At 44.5% G+C, this 18,424-nt stretch overlaps 1 protein-coding gene across 2 annotated transcripts in view; it reads right to left on the reverse strand.

Moving 5' to 3' along the window:
- The window catches only part of SRBD1 (S1 RNA binding domain 1), a 160,294-nt gene that overhangs the window by 9,802 nt on the left and 132,068 nt on the right, over nt 1–18,424 (reverse strand). For both annotated transcript variants that reach the window (XM_084793143.1, XM_084793144.1), the window contains 3 exons: nt 12,469–12,575; nt 11,276–11,452; nt 6,858–7,013 (listed from right to left, as the gene is read on the reverse strand). In XM_084793143.1, coding sequence (XP_084649269.1) covers nt 6,858–7,013; nt 11,276–11,452; nt 12,469–12,575 — 440 coding nt within the window. The remainder of the gene's footprint in view (nt 1–6,857; nt 7,014–11,275; nt 11,453–12,468; nt 12,576–18,424) is intronic.

An 18,424-nucleotide genomic window follows, 5' to 3' on the forward strand; every position in this document is an offset into this window, starting at 1 on the left:
ATTCTAAAGCCAGCACAATTCCACGGCTGGCCGGCAGCTCCCTCTTTCTTCTCCTCCACTGGGAGTGGCAAGTTGTTCTATAGTAGAAGGCAGAGAAACCAGCCTTCTCCTCTGTCCCAGGAGCTGGTATTAATATGAATTGACAATGCTAAACGTGCAAATTATATCCAGACCACAGAGTAGTACAGGAACCCCACCACTGCCACCTTGGAGAAAGTCCTCTGACTCCCATGCTTTTTTTCTACAGCTTAGCTGACAGCACCTTCTTGTTGACACTAAAAATAACAGTGATCATACAGTTACTACGGTGTCCAGGAGCTGAGTGTATGGCATACAGTAACTTATCCAGGGCCAGCAGCTCAGTGTTGCTATTTTATTTGCTTAATAGACAAGAACACTAAGGCCAGGGAAATTCAAAACCAGTCCCAGTTCAAACAGCCGGGATCTGAACCCAGTAGCCTGAGGGCCCTTGAACTGCCTAGGGCTCCCACTAGTTGAATGGGAGCGCCATGGCCTGCCCATCGATTCTTCAGCAGGCAAATTCTCTTCCATTATTGCCCCCTCTTGGGTGGCACTTTTGATGTGCTGAGTATTATCTCCTGGGAACTACAGTGAGACATTTAGATGAAGTAACTGTTATTCTTGCTCATCTTGCCAGCCTGCCTTCCCTGGGGACTCACTGTCTCCATCTTTCCAAGGCTGGAATAACAGGTTGGTCATTGTGCTCCCAGCATTTACTTGGTCCTAGAGAGCCACACTCTGACCCTGACACTCCTGTGATAAGCACTCTGCCCTGTGAGTCACGTCCCCAGACCACCTGTTTTTTGTCTTCACGGAGAGTAACTTAAACGGCCTGTATTACAGTTGCCTGTCAGCCAGAAGCTTCGTTCCTAGTTAGGAGTAGCTCAGTGTATGGCGTGAAACCTCTCTACATAGTTCTCAAAGAGATGTCCCCACTCAGGGTGTTGAGTACTGGGGGTTTGGCCTCCACCCCCACTTAAGGCAGGACCTCCAAAGAATTTCCCCCAGATGTCCTACTGCTAACCCATAGGCACCAGTCAGGGTCTCCTGCTTACTGCGTGCATCAGAAGAATTCCTTCTACTTTGGGTCTTAAAACCCAATACAACTTCTTAATAAATCAAAAGTCAACATTGCTTTGCTTTTGTACAGAAGCTTTCTCCCCCCTTACCAAACTTAGGTGATTTCTCTTGTCCTAGTCTTGAATTTTAAATTCACAGTTGTGGATGCTCTCAAAATACACTCTGCTGCGTTGACTGTAAGAGCCTGTTTCTACAGGCAGAGCTGCAGGAATAAGGAAACTCCACAGCTCTATTATGTCAGCACTGAGCTGATTAGGCACTACTCCTTGAGATCTGCTCACCTGGCACATGACAAGGGCACCACATACCTTACTCCTGCTAGGCTGGCTTTTCTAGAAACCAGCCTTTAAAAACTCCCTAATGGCCCACATGGAAATAGCATATACTTTATCAAAATGAGTGCTGAGTGAGTCTTGACATGAAATTTCCTGGCATTTCTCAACTTAAACCAAGAGCACAGCAGCGTTGGAGCTTGACTATCTACTGGCCGTGCATCGAATTCTTAACCCAGCACTCTGGGTGAGTGCCAGGTCTCATGTGATGCAGAGGGCTCACTCAGCAGAACCTATAGGCCACAGCTCCCTCCCTCCTACCTCAAGAAGGGGAAATCAGACATGTGGCTGGCTCCTAGACAAAGCAAAATGGTAAGACAAAGGGAGAGGAGGCACAGACGGGGCAGGAACCCTACACACACCCTTGCTGGGCCCGCTCCCTCTCCTAACACAGCAGGGACTTCATTTATGGCTATAGATCCCATGCAATGAAACCACTCACATGTCGATATGGAAGGATTTCTCCACAACATAAAATGCAGGAAGAAATGCCGATGGCCTTCCTCTGCCTGTCCATTCCATAAACTCGGAGAGAGGACTGGCCACAGACATAATGCTCTGTGAAGGTGCACACAGGTACTGAGTTGATGTGGGGCTGGGGCAGGAATGCCAGGGAAGGATGACACAGTGTGCTCTAGCAACAACTGTGCTTGCACATTGATCTCAGCCATTTTGGACTATGGGGAAAAAAGGGTTGGAAGCAAAGCTAATAAACATTTCACTGTGTCCTGTGAAAGTTCACCCCATTCTTTCCCTCCGTGGTCTTCTGCACAGTTCCCTTTCATCCTCTCTTTCGGTCATTTTATTCCCTCCAGGGTGCTGTGGATACAGTGGGAAGTCAGATTCTGACAGTCTCCAGGCAACTGGAGCTTACAGCCTACAACCACTGAGGTCCAAAGATCCCTTCGAGCTAGGGTCACAGGTGGTTGCAGCCACCTGCTGTGGGTGCTGGGAACTGTGGCAAGTACTCTTAATCACGGAGCCATCTCTCCAGACCCTGTTAAAAATTTCTTTAATGGCTCCAATATTTACCATGTGAATTTTGTTGGTGATGATTTTATTCATCATCTGGGATGTGTAGCACAGTGCGGTAGGGTGTGTAGAGCCGAGGTGAATCACAATCTCATGAAGGCTACAAAGTAGGAGATAAACCATCCTCAGACACTAGACTAGAGGTCAATAATTAGTCAGTGACCATTGTGAAGCTCAAAGGTATCTCTAGCAGTTCTTGATAAGAGCCATCACACAAGATCAATTTCAGGCTTCTGTACTGAGAAGCTGAAGAGATGAGCTGAAATCATCTGATGTGACGAGGGTTGTGGTTGGAGCGAGACTTCAGGAAAGATTCGGCATCTGACTTTACACACACTAGACTGGACCTGCTGAGGAGGCAGCTAGGAAAGAGTGGGTTTAGGAGCCGTGCAGTGATGGCCGTGAGAGTGAGGGGATCTCGAGGCAGTAATGACTGTAGCTTTGCAGAGCGTCTCACTTTCTCACCTCTCTTCTAACAGGGACTTTCTCTCTTAAACTCTGTCTTCCACAAGTGTCCCCAGTGTTCGTATTGTTTTTGTCACTGTATTTCATGTAATCTGTCAGTGAAGAGTATGAGCCTCTTTTCAAAATATACAGCGAATGTGACCTGGCTGAGCGTGGCTGCTGTGGAGTGCCAGCATCACTCTTGACTTGGACTACTGCAGTTTGTCCTGACGTCCCTGCTTCTTCCTCTGCCCCCTGCAGTCTATTTCTAACAGAGCAGACAACAGCAGCCCCTTCACATGTACGTCATGTCATGCCACTCCTCAGTTCCAAACACAGCTAGGATTATCCCTAAATATTAAGGCCACAACCTTCTGGTAGCCTCAAGTTGCTTGTGTCAAATATGGTAGAATGGGTAAGTAGTTTAAGGATGGTTTTGAGGTCCCTGGTTGAGAAAGTGATTTCAAAAGACAAATAAAGATAGAAAACTGAAAGGGACTGAAAGAAGGAAAAGAGTAAGAACTAGAGGTAGACAGTTCTAAGACATTTGGTGATGAAAAGGAGGCACAATAGGCTACAAGTTCAGGAAAAAGACAAATAAGAGGTTTGCTGCTTTAGCTCTTAGAAAGTCAGGGGAGCCGGGTGTGGTGGCACACGCCTTTAATCCCAGTACTCGGGAGGCAGAAGCAGGTGGAACTCTGTGAGTTTGAGGCCAGCCTGGTCTACAAAGCGAGTCTAGGACAGCCAAGGCTAACACAGAGAAACCCTGTCTTGAAAAGCCCCCCTCCCCCACCCCCCCAAAAGGAAGAAAGTTGGGGGACACTGGATCATAGCAGTAAGAAGTCTGTGAGCTAAACCAATAAGGTGGAGGTGACACTCCTAGAATTTCATAAATTATTCATCTAGTTGCTACTTCCTTCCTTCTTTTACAGGAAGGACAGTAGGGACACAGGGAGCAAGACAATAGCCAAGGCTAAGAGTCTTCAACAGTGGCACAGAAGAAGTGAAGGAGGAAACTGAATCCAGAAACAGAGTGGCTAGGGAAAGACTGGGCCGGATGAGTAGAGAGCACAGATAGAGGGAGGGGAAGGCAGGGTAGTCTCAAGTTCCGCAGTGAGAGAGGAAGTAAAGGCACCCTGAGAGTGTAAGGTCACCTGGAAACCAGTTAAAGGAGTATAGAAGGCAGTGACCCAGAGGGCTGAAGGAATGTTGGTTTTCAAGTTCTAGGTTTGCGTCTATCTTTTAGGGTATGCTCATCCAGGGCGTTGTATTTGAATGATGTCAGTCCTTACACGTTCCTCTGCTTTTATGTCCCTCTATTTTGGTTCCTACATCTTCTTCTCTTAAACAGGAAGAAAGAAACTGTGGTCACTATAGATCTGCTTACTGTGAAATGCCTTAGTCTAAAACACACGGGAAAGGAATACTTTTTACTGCACTATCCAGGAAATGCATGTTCAGAATTAGTTCATTTTTCCCTTTTTAGTTTGTTGGGTATCACTGAGGAATATGATGTAGAGCTAGTTTTGGAGAGCAAGGGTTACAAAAGTATCTTATGTTGTACTGAGGGTAAGGAACAGGAAAGGCAGATGAATTGTTTTCTACAGCTCTTAATTCCAAAAGTAGGAGAATAGAGATGCTAGCATATTTTTTACAATGGAACATTACTCAGAGAAAAGAAAAGAAAGGAGGGAGGGAGAGGAAGGAAGGGAGGGTAGGAGGGAGAGAGAGAGAGAGAGAGAGAGAGAGAGAGAGAGAGAGAGAGAGAGAGAGAGAGAGAGAGAGAGAACACCAAGTTACCAGTGCCAGTTACATGGGGAAATCTTTGAGTGTTACACTGGGAAGAGACACCAAGTGAGCACATCTGTGTGGTAGCATTTCTAAGATGTTCTAAGAGCAACAAGCTAATTTTTGTCAAACTCCTGGAGGGTTCAGGATGAAAGCAATAGTTTTGTTGTTGTTTTAATTTTGAAAGAGTTTTGGATTATATTGGTATGGGTACTTTCCAAAAGTCAGAAAATATACACTTAAAATTTAATTTTATGTATATTTTACAAGAGAAAAAAAACCTACAGAGTTATTAAGCTATGCATATAGTGAAAAGTACACTTATGCCTTCAATGTTCTTTGAAATGCACCCAGGTAAGTTGGTGGATAAAGAGGTGGATACGGACAGCTGTGTAGAAAGGCAGGTGCAGTGCCCGCTGATACGGAGGTGCAGGTGTAGAGGGATTCTTTGCATGTGTCAATGGTTCTCATCGTCAAACACTGGGAAGGGCAGACTGCTGTGGTGTCCGTGGACAAGCTTCACGTCTACTTTTCTGAGTCATTCTTATACCTTTATACTTGCAAATATTTTTTAAAGAGTAAGCTGTCTTAGTTAGGGATTTATTGCTGTAAAAAGGCACAATGACCACGGCAACTCTTGTAAAGGAACCATTGAACTGGGGCTGGCTCACAGTCTCAGAGGTTCAGTCCACTCTCGTCATGGTGGGAGGCACAGCAGCGTGCAGGCAGACACGGTGCTGGAGAAGGAGCTGAGAGCTCTGCACCTTGATCCACAGGCAGCAGGAGAGACTGTGAGCCATACAGAGCCTAGCCTGAGCATATGAGAGCTCCAAGTCCACCCCGTTGTAGGTACAGTCTCTTGCATACTGCATGGATTCTTCCCTGCCAATAAACTGCTGGCTGGCCTACAGCTGAAGAAATAGGGTGGAGGAGTTCTGGTCAAGAGAGTGAAAGTGGGACAGAGTGAAAGGGTGAAGAAGACAGGTACACGAAACCTGAGCAGAGGTAACCAGCCGTGGGGCAGAACATAGAATAGAATAAATGGGATATTAGTTATGAGCAAGTCAGGGACCATGTCTAGCTTTATTGGCCTAGGCTTCTGTAAACAGAATTTAAGTCTCAGAATATTTATTTCTAGGAACAAGGGCATAGGTGAAAAACATGGGCTACAGAAAACTCCCTTTTACACTCCACAGTGACACACCTCCTTCAGCAGGCCACGCCTCCTTCAGCAAGCCACGCCTCCTAATAGCTCCATTCCCTATGGGCCAAGCACTCAAACACAGGAGTCTATGGGGCAATTCCTATTCAACCCACCACAGAAGCCAGTGATGTTTATCAAAATGAGCAAATACATATGATTTCAAAGCAATGTAAAGATCTTATATTTTGGAATCAATCAAAGTTAAAGCAAACTGGTTTTAAAACCACTACTGTATAATCTAGTCAAATCCTTAGGAATTTTTGGTTATACACAAGTCACAAGTTTTGAACTAATGGAAAAAAAATTAAAGATAATCAAATATGCAACTAAAAAGCTGGTTTTGGGTCAATAAGATGGGCCAGTGGGTGACCAGCCTGATGGCTGTTCTGTCCTCAGGACCCACATGGTAGAAGAAGAGAGCTGATTCTTTTGCCAGTTGTCCTCTGACCCCGCTCCCCACATGTACACACAAAGAAATATAATAAAAAGGGCAAAGTTGGTTTCTTTGAGCAGTTTATATTAAGCTTTTGTACTGAAAATCACTTCAGTATCTTTCTCTGTTAGTGTGCTCCCACTAAAAGAACATTAGACTCTAAACCCAAGGAGAGATCCTTGGGAAAGGTGGCTGTTTATACTTTCAAAAAGGGCTTTGTCTTTTGAAGAGCGCAAGTTATGCCAGGTGTTAGTCAAGTGAGTAATGCTAATTTCCAAAACAAACAAACTGCCATGCAATTTCCACCACACAGCTTTCTCCCCTAGAGCCAAGCTTACTGGCTTGACACAGCTCCAGGAATAGCGGCTTCGCTCCTCACTGCTGTGAAGTAATGCGTGGCCAACTGAGCACCATGGAACAGCTGAAAACTGCTGTCATGCTAAGCAAGCCTGTGTCTCAGCTCTCCTTACCCCATACAAGGCCATGTGCTGGGCAGAACTCACGGGGCTGGCCTCAGGCTCACCTCACTGCTATGTCGTAGGATTCCGGATGGATGCAAGTCTGGTCTAGTGGGTTTGCTGCGAAGGTAGCCCCTGCTTTGTTCTTCTTTTTGTCCGGTTTCTCATTTGTGACCACTGCAGCTCCTTGGCTCTGGCCTGAAGAGTCAGTGTGCTGGCTACTGCACTCAGGTAAAACACATTTAAAGAGAGGAAGTTGAGCAGAAAAGCAAAGAAAGCTAAATTAATCATGTGCTTAGTCCTCTGCTACGCTAACCACACACCGTAACCATTCACTTCACAGAAACTACCACATTTTGCTTAAAATACCATTAATATAATTTCCTGTTACTCAAAGTCAAAAACATTCTTACACAATTCAGTCCATGCAACTGGCATTCCAGGGGAAAGGAAGAAATTGATAAAATCATCATCATAGAAAGATGGCAAAGATGGTTTCTCAGAGCTGAGAAAAATCTATTTCCAATAGAACCTACTGAGTGCAGAGTGAGACTCTAATGACAGACTCACAGCTGACAAACTCGTGGAGACAGACTCACGGTATCTATTTGAAAAAAGACATTGGCTTTCAAAAGAATCAAATCAAACACAGTGTTTAGAGGCAAGCCAAGCCAAAGCAGATTGGCATCAGGTTTCACACTGCACACAGAAGACAGAGTCAGAGCACAGACAAATAAATTTGAAGGTGTAAAGGAAATGCCCTGAACACAGGGCCAGACTGCATTCAACAGGAGGACAAATGGGAAAGATTCCCAGGCACGTAGGAAGTTCAGCAAAACCTAGTCAGTGTCTCCAGGAGTTCCCTACACACGGACCCTGAGAAGCAGTGATTAAAAACAAACAAGAATATGTACTATAGAGACAGTGGGAGGTACATAATCAAAAAGTAACATTAAACAGATGCTTATACATGTTATTAATATATATATGAATGTATTTATAAAAATCTAAATAATGTTACGTGTGTGTGTAAATCTCACCATGAAGGAAAACAGAGCTAAAGAGAAGCAGGCTGGGAAACTGGAGAACATCGTGTGTGTGTGTGTGTGTGTGTGTGTGTGTGTGTGTGTGTGTGTGTAAATCTCACTCTGAAGGAAAACAGAGCTAAGGAGAAGCAGGCTGGGAAACTGGAGAACATCCCAAGTCTCTAGCCTTTTTCTGGAGGACAGAGATGGATTAACTCCAGAGGTCAGTTCAGACAGAACAGAAACTGAGGGAAGGGCCAGCCAATGGCTAGCCCAGCTTGAGTCCCATGCCATAAGAGCAAGCCCACCCCTGACACTATTGATGATACTCTGCTATGCTTACAGACAGGAGCCTAGCATAACTGTCCTCTGAGAGGCTTCACCCAGCAGCGGATGAAAAGGGATGCAGAGACCCACAAACATCAGGCGGCGCTCGGGGAGTCTTGTGGAAGAGTGGGGAGATAGACTGAAGGAGCCATAGAGGCCAGGACGCCACGAGGAAACCTACAGAATCCACTAAGCTGCGCCCACAGAGACTCAACCACCAAAGAGCACGCTTTGGATGGGACTAGGTCTCCTATGCATATGTAACCAAAGTGCAGCCCCTAACAGCAGGAGCACAGCTGAGCTCTGACTCTGCTGTGTGTCCTTGGATCGCTTTCCCTTGTCTGGCCTCAGGAGGAGAAGATGTGCCTAGTTCTATCTCAGCTTGATAGGCCAATGCACGTTGACATACATGGGAGGCCTCCACGTCTCTGAGGAGAAAGGGAGGGACTGGAAGGAGAGGGCTGGAAGGAAGCTACTGGTCAGGATGTAAAGTAAATAAACAAACAAACAAACAAAAACAAAGCTGAGGATAAGACACATTGAGGAGCAAGGTCTGCTAACTAATGAATTCATTGGAAAACATAAAAGAAGACTCAGAAAGCATGATGGGGACAAATTATGGAAGACAAGAGAGTCAGTGCAATTAATTAGTCAATACATACAAATGCATCAGAGTGAGACTGAGGCAAAGCATAAGAGCTGTGTTTACAAGAAGTGGGACAATAACACCAAACACGCTCCTGTAGCGGCCAGCAGCGCAGCAGCGCAGGCACCCACCGAAGTAGCCTTTATATGATATTCTTATTAAAGGCAAGAAGACAGAAGATACAGAAGCTGTAACAATCACAAAACTCTTTAAGTACTGACATCAGTTGAAAAATATAAGGCTTTAAAACAACTCAAATGTTTTTCAATAAGGCAATGATTACATTAAATTATAGTCCTTCTGTAATTTAATTAAAATATCACACAGGCCTTGTAGAGAATGACAGGAAAGAAGAATAGATTTCTGTATGTAATACTTGGGAAGAGATATGAGTAAACAAGGTTTCAAATAGTTATAAACATACGCTCATATTTAACAATAAATGCCACGTTCACAAGGGTGATACAGAAACATATCTACAATGGGAAATAAGGGCAAGAAACTCAAAGTGAGAAAGCCAGGCATAGCTCACTTCTTATTTCTTTTAAAATACTATTTTCTGAATTTTCTGACCAAGCTTTCCAAAAACAAATACAACAAATACATGATTATTTTATCCTCCTCACTTTTCATTTGTGGCCTCTGGGTTGTGTGTGTGTGGTGTATTGTGTGCACATATGTGCACGTGTGTGTATGTGGAGGTGAGGGTGTCTTCCTCTATTAAACTCACTACCTTATTTTTCTAAAGCTCACTAGTTCGGATAGGCTGACTGACCTGCAGCAAGCCCCTGTGACCATCCTGCCTCCTGTCCCCAGCTCCAGCATGGGCCTGTGGGTGGGCGCAGCCTCCCTGGGCTTTAAGGTGGTGCCTGTGCTTGCTCTGTAGCTGCAGCTTCTGGGTTTTCTAATCTGCCTGGGAAGAAGTCCTACCAAACCAGCGCTCTGCAAGTTCTGCACGTCTTCTGCTATGTGTTTAGAGTTTCCCTCTTCTCATTTACCTCTATGATCTCTGTGGAATGTACTGAAAATAAGGAGCAAGTTAGGCCAACCGCATCCTCTGCATATACCAACCTTCTGAATTACACTGTTCTGTAAGTGATTTTATGTCAATTTTCTACCAGTATCTGAAATGTCACTCTGTCATAAGCTAACTTTCAGCTCTATTATAGTGCATTTGAGATTTTATTCTGTTCGATTTACATATCAAAACCCAACTGTTTCATTATTATTCTCATTACGAGCTTTGCAATATATTGCACCAGCATATGTGGCTGACTGTCTCTTAACCTGCTCCAGAAAGAAACTGTTTTTGCATAACCTCGATGATAATTTTGTGAAGACGAAAAAACATGCATCCATGCACCAGAAATTTCAAAAGGAGGAGAGCATAAAGACTACTCCTTCATGGTTGTAAAACACTATCAAGTTTATCCAAGTTCTCTATTTTTGAGTAACTTGGACTAGAAAGGGAGGATTCAACTTGGTCCCCATAACGGCTGACCTGAGGCTACTGCGAAGTCAGCAGTGCATTGTGGGTACATTGACTCTCTACCGCTCCTTCCCTGCCACACTGCCCTCATGTGGCGGCATCTCTCCTTCCCTGCCACGCTGCCCTCATGTGGCGGCATCTCTCCTTCCCTGCCACGCTGCCGTCACGTGGCGGCACCTCTCCTTCCCTGCCACGCTGCCCTCATGTGGCGGCACCTCTCCTTCCCTGCCACGCTGCCCTCATGTGGCGGCATCTCTCCTTCCCTGCCACGCTGCCCTCATGTGGCGGCATCTCTCCTTCCCTGCCACGCTGCCCTCATGTGGCGGCATCTCTCCTTCCCTGCCACGCTGCCCTCATGTGGCGGCATCTCTCCTTCCCTGCCACGCTGCCCTCATGTGGCGGCATCTCTCCTTCCCTGCCACGCTGCCCTCATGTGGCGGCACCTCTCCTTCCCTGCCACGCTGCCGTCACGTGGCGGCACCTCTCCTTCCCTGCCACGCTGCCCTCATGTGGTGGCACCTCTCCTTCCCTGCCAGGTGGCCGTAAAGAGGTTGCACCTTGTTTCTAAACACCTCAAAGCTGGCCCTGCCACAGGACTTCTCACACTTGGGGCTTGCTCTGATCCGTGTGCAGCTGACCCCTTCATTTCTCTCAAAACTTTGCTCACATACTTTTCTACTACGTAAGGCATCTAAAGCAGCTGCTTGCCTCCCCAGGACAGCGCCAAGCCCCTTCATTCTTATAGCACTTATTTACCATCTGAAACTACTTGTTTTACTAGTTGGCTTCTTGTCCTTTCCAAGCACTAACACATGAGAAGAGGCAGCTGTCAGTCTTGCTGACCGCTGCATTCCAGCCTAGCACTGAACACACTCAATCCCTGTGGGGTGAAGGAAGGAACAACGGGCATCTAGAACTCATGCTGTCTGCAGCAGGGGTGACAGTGACAAGAGAGGAGGCTTGCAAAGCACCAGAGGTGTAAGCCTTTACAGTCACCTGCAGAACGTCTGGATGTAATCCTGGTTGACTCTGATGAAGCCAGCACACTGCTGGAAGGATTTCGGACCAAGGCCTTTTACCTTCTTCAATTGTTCTCGGTTGATGAAAGGCCCATTTTTCTCTCGCCACTCAATAATATTTTTGGCTCTGTTGGCATTGAGTCCTGCAATATGCCTAAAAATAAAAAGGTAAAATAAAATAACAGAAAGAAAAGTAGAAAAAAGAAAACTCTTACCTAAAAAAGATAACAACATAAATCACAGGGACCCTAAAATCAATTACAGATACACATTGCTATATATCTAAATTAATCAGAGAAGGACAAGAAGACAGGCAATGCAAAGCTGTGACAGGCCACTTGCTGCTTGTGATACTGGTGAACCTGACACAGCCACAGAGCGCCTGGCCCTCCGTGTGGCTGCAAGGGGGATTCCTGAAGTAGCACACCATTATTAGGGTCTTCCTGTCTGCTGAGTCCTCTGATGTACAAAACTCATAGAGGGGCTTCCCTGTGAATGCCAGGGTTGAAAACTATCAATATGGAATTGCTTGCTTTTAATTAAAAGATTATTAGTACAGAGAACCCTAATTCTAGGCAAGGAATTACGAGTTTCATGGCTTTGGTAGGAAAGTGGTGTCTTAGAACACAGAGGGCACTCCCACCATCTTGTTTTGGTGAGAAGGATCTAGACCTGGGAATTTCATCAGACCTCATATCCAGAGCATGGGGTGAAGTCAAACACGCAAAAGGAAAGAAACAGGAACCCTTTTAGAATTGCCAGGTAAGCACTCGGGGTGGACAGGGGACTTGTGGGCCGGGGAAAACCCAGCAGCCCACCTTGAACCCCAGGAGCCCTCTCTTGGGTTACCTTCAGCCTTGGCAGGCGTGTGCAGAGAAGGGCTAGTGTAGGACAGCTAGGCTCCAGCGGGGCAGCAGCACGCTGTCACGCCAACCTAATTTACATTCTATCCGCAGCAGTGGTGCAATCAAGGGTTACCATGAGCCCTTCATTTCAGATGTGGACTACTGAAAATAATAATAACATGAACTCCTGCAGTTTTACCCTTAAATGACACTTTCCTCTCTGGTCATGCTACAGGAACTTATAAGCTGATAGATTTTTCTCTGCTTGGTAACTTTACACACATGGCCCCTTTCCCTTAGCTAGCAAGTTAAACTCTTCTCTCACCTTAACAAAACCTCAGAACAGATGTTAATATCCACGCCCACAAAGCTGACACATTCTTCTACAACACTGTCCAGGGTTGCCTTGAGTAAAGTCTGGGATACATCATGCTGAAAAGACAAAGATGAAGTAGCAATCAAAATTAAGAATATGCCATTTGTAGATTTTTTTTCCTGCCCGCATTCATTGGTAGCCAACTAACACACACCATGGGAAACTCTTTTATTCCTCTTAAGCACACTGTTAAGATATAACTGAGCTGAAATTAAGCAATCTGCTCCCATGCATTCTAAGTCATGCATATACATGCATACACCACACACAAATGGAACAGGAAAAAAAGACCCTGATAGACTAACGGTCTATTTTTGGTAAAGATATCTTGTAGACGACAGTTTTAAAACTTCAAAAAAAAATTTTTGTTCCCCCAGAGCTGAGGACGGAACCCACTAGCAAGCGCTCTACCACTGAGCTAAATCCCCAACCCTAAAACTTCACAATTTTAAAGCAAATGAAACACCTGAAATATACCAACCAGAAAGAAATAGAACTGGTAAAGATGTGGACCCAGAGGACTCAAAGCACTATCACCCAGAGTGCATCTTAGATCAAATACAGAGAACAAGGCAGCTTGGATGGAGGGGTTATTCTGTGTGGTTTAAATAAAACTACATAAAACTTAACCAGACACTTATGTAATACAAAAAGTGCATTGTTAGTCAATATAAATTAAACTACAAAGGAATAAAAAATTAATAAAATTCATAGGAACTGACCCAAGAAGAAACAGGAAATCTGAGTAGATCTATCAAGGGTTCAAATTCTACGTCTTTCAATAAAAAGAACCTTGGTTCTAGATGCTTCCTTGGTCAATGTGACTAAACAGTTCCAAGAATAATTACTGTCAATGCTTCTCAAAAATCTCCAGTTACATGAGGGACTGCTTCTCACCTCATCCTGCAAGGCCATTATTAACTTAACACCAGAGCCAGACAAAGACACGACAGGAAAATGGTACCCCTTACGAAAATAGATGCAACTCAAATCCAGCAAGAAAAGTTATAGCAGCTTAACCAGGAATCCTTCTTGACAGCCAGTTTGCAAAAGCTGTAGCTACTGATTAATGCAATGTGGTGTCAATTAAATGTACAATTCTGAATCTTTATCAGTTGCAACTCTGTCCTTTTCAATACGTGGGGTGTATTGCCCTGTAATTGTGGTAGGAATAAAAAAATTAAGGAATTTTTTTTAACTTTACCAAAAAAAGGGGGGGTAGCACACACCTTGACATACATATAATACACTTAGCATGAATAAACTCAAGAACCAACTACACATATTTTTAAATTACGAACAATCCTTGACATTTTTAATGTTTTAATTTCAAATTCAGAAAAAAAAAAGAACTATTGTAGTATGCTATTTTCAGAGCAGGGTGCCATTTCCACCACAGACAGCACCCGAGGCTGCAGCCTCTCCTTTAACTGTGCTTCCCTCCAGCTGATGTAATAATTCTCTCAACTCCCTGTGGTCTTTGGAGGTGATGGACTAGAACATGGGAGTTTAGTGGGAGATGCACGTATCCAGGGATCTGTATCCTTGTGTAGGTGAGGGCTTTCAGGGGTGAAGCTGCTTGGGCAGCCAGGTGAGGCCTGTGAGGCACTGTGTCAGCACACCCAGCTGGGGTGGAATCATCACTGTGGTCAGCCATTGGTGGAATCATCACTGTGGTCGGCCATTGGTGGAATTATCACTGTGGTCTGTGATTGGTGGAATTATCACTGTGGTCTGCGATTGGTGGAATTATCACTGTGGTCTGCCATTGGTGGAATCATCACTGTGGTCTGCGATTGGTGGAATTATCACTGTGGTCTGCCATTGGTGGAATTATCACTGTGGTCTGCCATTGGTGGAATCATCACTGTGGCCTGCCATTGGTGGAATTATCACTGTGGTCTGCCATTGGTGGAATCATCACTGTGGTCTGCCATTGGTGGAATTATCACTGTGGTCTGCGATTGGTGGAATCATCACTGTGGTCTGCCATTGGTGGAATCATCACTGTGGTCTGCCATTGGTGGAATCATCACTGTGGTCTGCCATTGGTGGAATCATCACTGTGGTCTGCCATTGGTGGAATTATCACTGTGGTCTGCGATTGGTGGAATTATCACTGTGGTCTGCCATTGGTGGAATCATCACTGTGGTCTGCCATTGGTGGAATCATCACTGTGGTCTGCCATTGGTGGAATCATCACTGTGGTCTGCCACTGGCGCCCTACTTGGGGCGAATAAACATTTGTCTCTCCAGGAACCTTCACACAAGTAGAAGAACTTTATAGTCTTCCATCAAAGACACTTCAGTGTGTTTTCCAAATAGCAAGGACATTGTCACACATAAGCATAAGACAACTATTAAAAGCAAGAACTTTATTGATACAATGAAAATTGTCTAATGCGTAGGCTCTATTCAAGTTTTCTAAAGTATCCTAATTATTCTGTGCAGAATTGTGTTACCAGTCCAGAATTCAACTTGGGATCATAAACTAAATTTAGCTGCCTCATCTTTACATACTTTTGCTAGGCAACTTCCAAGGTGGTTTCCAATGATCCCCGAGGCCTACCATTCATGCACTCCTATATGTGTCCACTGAGTATGGGATACACTAATGACTCTTACATAGATCAGTTATTACTAACATTACAACAAGTGTGAATGGTATTTTTTTTTTAAACCTTGACTCAGTTTAAAGTATAAGGAGCAAATGAACAAAGCTTGAGTGTATCATGCAGACTCACAGCATTGCCCTCACATATTCAGGACTGGAAAAAGCTCACCAACAGCCTACCTATATTAAATCTTGTGCCTGGCTACTAAACATACATAAAGCAGTGCTGAGTGTTATAACGATTGTGTGTAGTAACTTTTCTATAACCGTGGTGTTAAACAGTTGACACGAAGAGCTTAAAGGAAGATTTGTTTCAGCTCATGGTTTCCATGTCCTGGGAAGCACACGATAGAGCAGAGCAGTTCACATCACAGTAATCAGGAAACAAAGAGAGATGGGAAGGGACACAGATCAAGCTACAACACCCAAGCACACATTTGTGCTCCCAACCTACTTCTTCTAGCTCTGTACCATGTCCTAGTTTTCAGAACCTCCCCAGGTGGAGGATGAAGCAGTCAGCACTTGCGCCTTTTGCTGTGTACTTCATATACAAACCAATCAGGTGGTAAGGTTAGTACACTGTTTTCAGAGCATTTTTAAAAATTGGATTCTTTTGTAAAGAATGACATGCACGCATGTTCAACTACATGTGCGGTGGGTAATATGTCCATAATACAAAATGCACTTCCTTCAGTAGGTCAGAAGGAATGAGAAGCAATGGTCTAACCCAACCATGCCAGTCCTACCTCATTTGTTTAATGATGCTAAGTGAAATCTGAGGGTAAGTGTGGCAGGGCTTTGGAGTGAGACACCACTACTACTCAACGGAGGCCATTAAGAGCTTTGCACCACGTGACAGGACAGCCTGGAGGGCAGCCGACTGACTCACTGAGGATGGTACACATGACAGAGCGAACAGGCTCTGAGCTCACTCCTCTGGGCTTTCCTCAAGCAACTGTGAGCTCAGATCACTAATGTTTTTCTAACCAAATGCCTTGTCTAGGAGCTCAAAGTCTAGCAAGGAAGACAGTGGCAATTAAAACAAGAAGCATATTACCAAACATCTTAGAACATTTTTTTTTAGTATTACTTAAAGCTTTCTAACATCATGAAATTGAATTCTCACAATCTACAGCATGCCTCTATTTCTCATAGTATCGTCACAATATGAATATATTCTAAGGAAACAGCAGCACAAATGTAGAAGTGAGCGTGTTATATGTGTGGGCACACATGCATAAATGCATGCACTCTAAGGTCCAGCCACAGGGGACGCAGACAAACACATGTTAAAACAGCTACACAGTGACATATTACGAGACTAGAAAACCAACCAAACAATCAAACGAAAACCAGAGGAGAACAGCTGTTTCACCAAAATTCTTTGAACAAAAACGTCGATGGCAACCCTGAGCTAATCGGTAGTCCCTCAGCAGCCTCTGACTTAAGAAATCAGCGGGCATGCTGTTCACTGTCTTCATGGCCATCACTGATGATTTTCCTCCACCTTTCTGATCAGGAAAGAGGTAACACTCTCTTGTATGGGGGAGCCCCACACTGTGCCCTGACACTGGCCAAAGCAGAAGTGCAACGGCTGCTCCTGTGGAGCTAGGTGCTGACAGTGCTGGGAAGTGTGTGTAATGTCTCTCAGGGCTCTGCTGAAAGCCATGAGCTGACACGTGATGCTACCTGAAGTCACTGGTCTAAGAAGTGAGGCCCCCAGGACTGACTGCTAATAATCTCAAGGACCTGGGCCAGAAAAAGCGGGCAATTTTATTTTTAGAAAGAAGTTACCTAACTTTGTTTGTTTGTTTGTTTTTAATTTATATGAATTGTATAAACAAGACTCCTTCAAATTCAAGAACATACTTTTTGGGTCATTATATTTTTTACATAACATTTATGAGATTAAAAAAAAAGGATTATAAATGGACATTCATGTTACTCAGATTTTTGTGGTCAGAACTCACATTTTTATTACTCCTTTACCACAAACTTCAGAAGAATTGCTCATCAAACTGCTTGTTTTATTCTGTCCCAAAGCACCAAAATTATCTCACAATTATTTTTTTAGGAAAGCCTTTCCAGATGCAACAGAATTTCACTTTATATATTCCACGCTAAACTCCAGGTTTATTCCCTGTGGTTCCCTGGCACAGTGTTCTTTTAGAGCCTTTATTTTATTATCACTCAGGTACCTTCCTTGCTCTCAACGATGACTTGAATACAAAACACAGCTAGAAACTAACATACAAAACACAACGTGAAACAACATCACTTTACAAAGAAAAAAAAAACCTGCCCAGTTTTAAGCAAGGCAAGTCCCTCCCCCAACCCCATAGCCTCATCTTGCCTCTACTTTCCTCTGATTGATACATGGCAGTTTAAGAGTTATCCAGGGGAGTGTGTGAATGAGCCACAAGTGACAGAAGTGACAGGAGGCTGGGAGCCATCTGAGAAAACAGCACAGAACACCAAGTCTTTATGAAGCCCCGCAAAAGGCAGGACAGAGACCCTTGAGCTACTCTCTCACAGCTTTGCCCAATCACGGATAACTGTTACATGCAACAAGACAAATGACTTGCAAACAACAAGGACAGGAGTTCTTCATAAGCGCATTCCTCACAGCACACACAGTGAGCCCCACAGAGGAGCTCTGCGCTTTAAATGAGCAAACCGTGCAGTGAACCGCTCACGGTGCTTATGGGGCCCTGGGATTAAGATAGCAAAGGGCACTAGTCTTTCAGCACCAGAGGGATTTTCAGGATCTGGAAACAGACTGAAATATGGCCAGTGGGTAGGAGAGGGAAAACAGCACAGGAAGAAGTCCTTGCAAATCCTCCTGATGAAGCATGCGGAAGGGATACTGGAGTCGTGGCAGAAAGCATCCAGTTTGCGTGACTGCTTAGTGGGAATCAATTATTCAAGCCAATTTGACAGAAAAATCCTTGGGACTACAACTTATTTGTTCTGCACAAGACAAATTGATTAATTTTAAGAGCCTAGCCTTTCAGGGCATCAAGTCAGTGTCTGCAGCTGTTGAGAGGGTGAGATTCCTTCACTCTGCACGGCCAGACTCCTGGTTCCAGGACACAATGCACCTTTGGGAATCTCTAGTCAGCTCACAAATCTCCAGCAACTGTTCTGTGTCTGGCTTCACGGAATCTTGTCATATAGACACCTTAATATCTGACAACTGATACTGGAAAACAGGCAACGCAGTGTTATTATCTGAGATGAGGACACTAAGTAGGAAAACCCACGTAGGGTACAGCCCCAGCTTTCTATGT

Source organism: Acomys minous (assembly GCF_964271855.1).
Source record: "Acomys minous genome assembly, chromosome: 8".
Lineage (NCBI taxonomy): Eukaryota > Metazoa > Chordata > Mammalia > Rodentia > Muridae > Acomys > Acomys minous.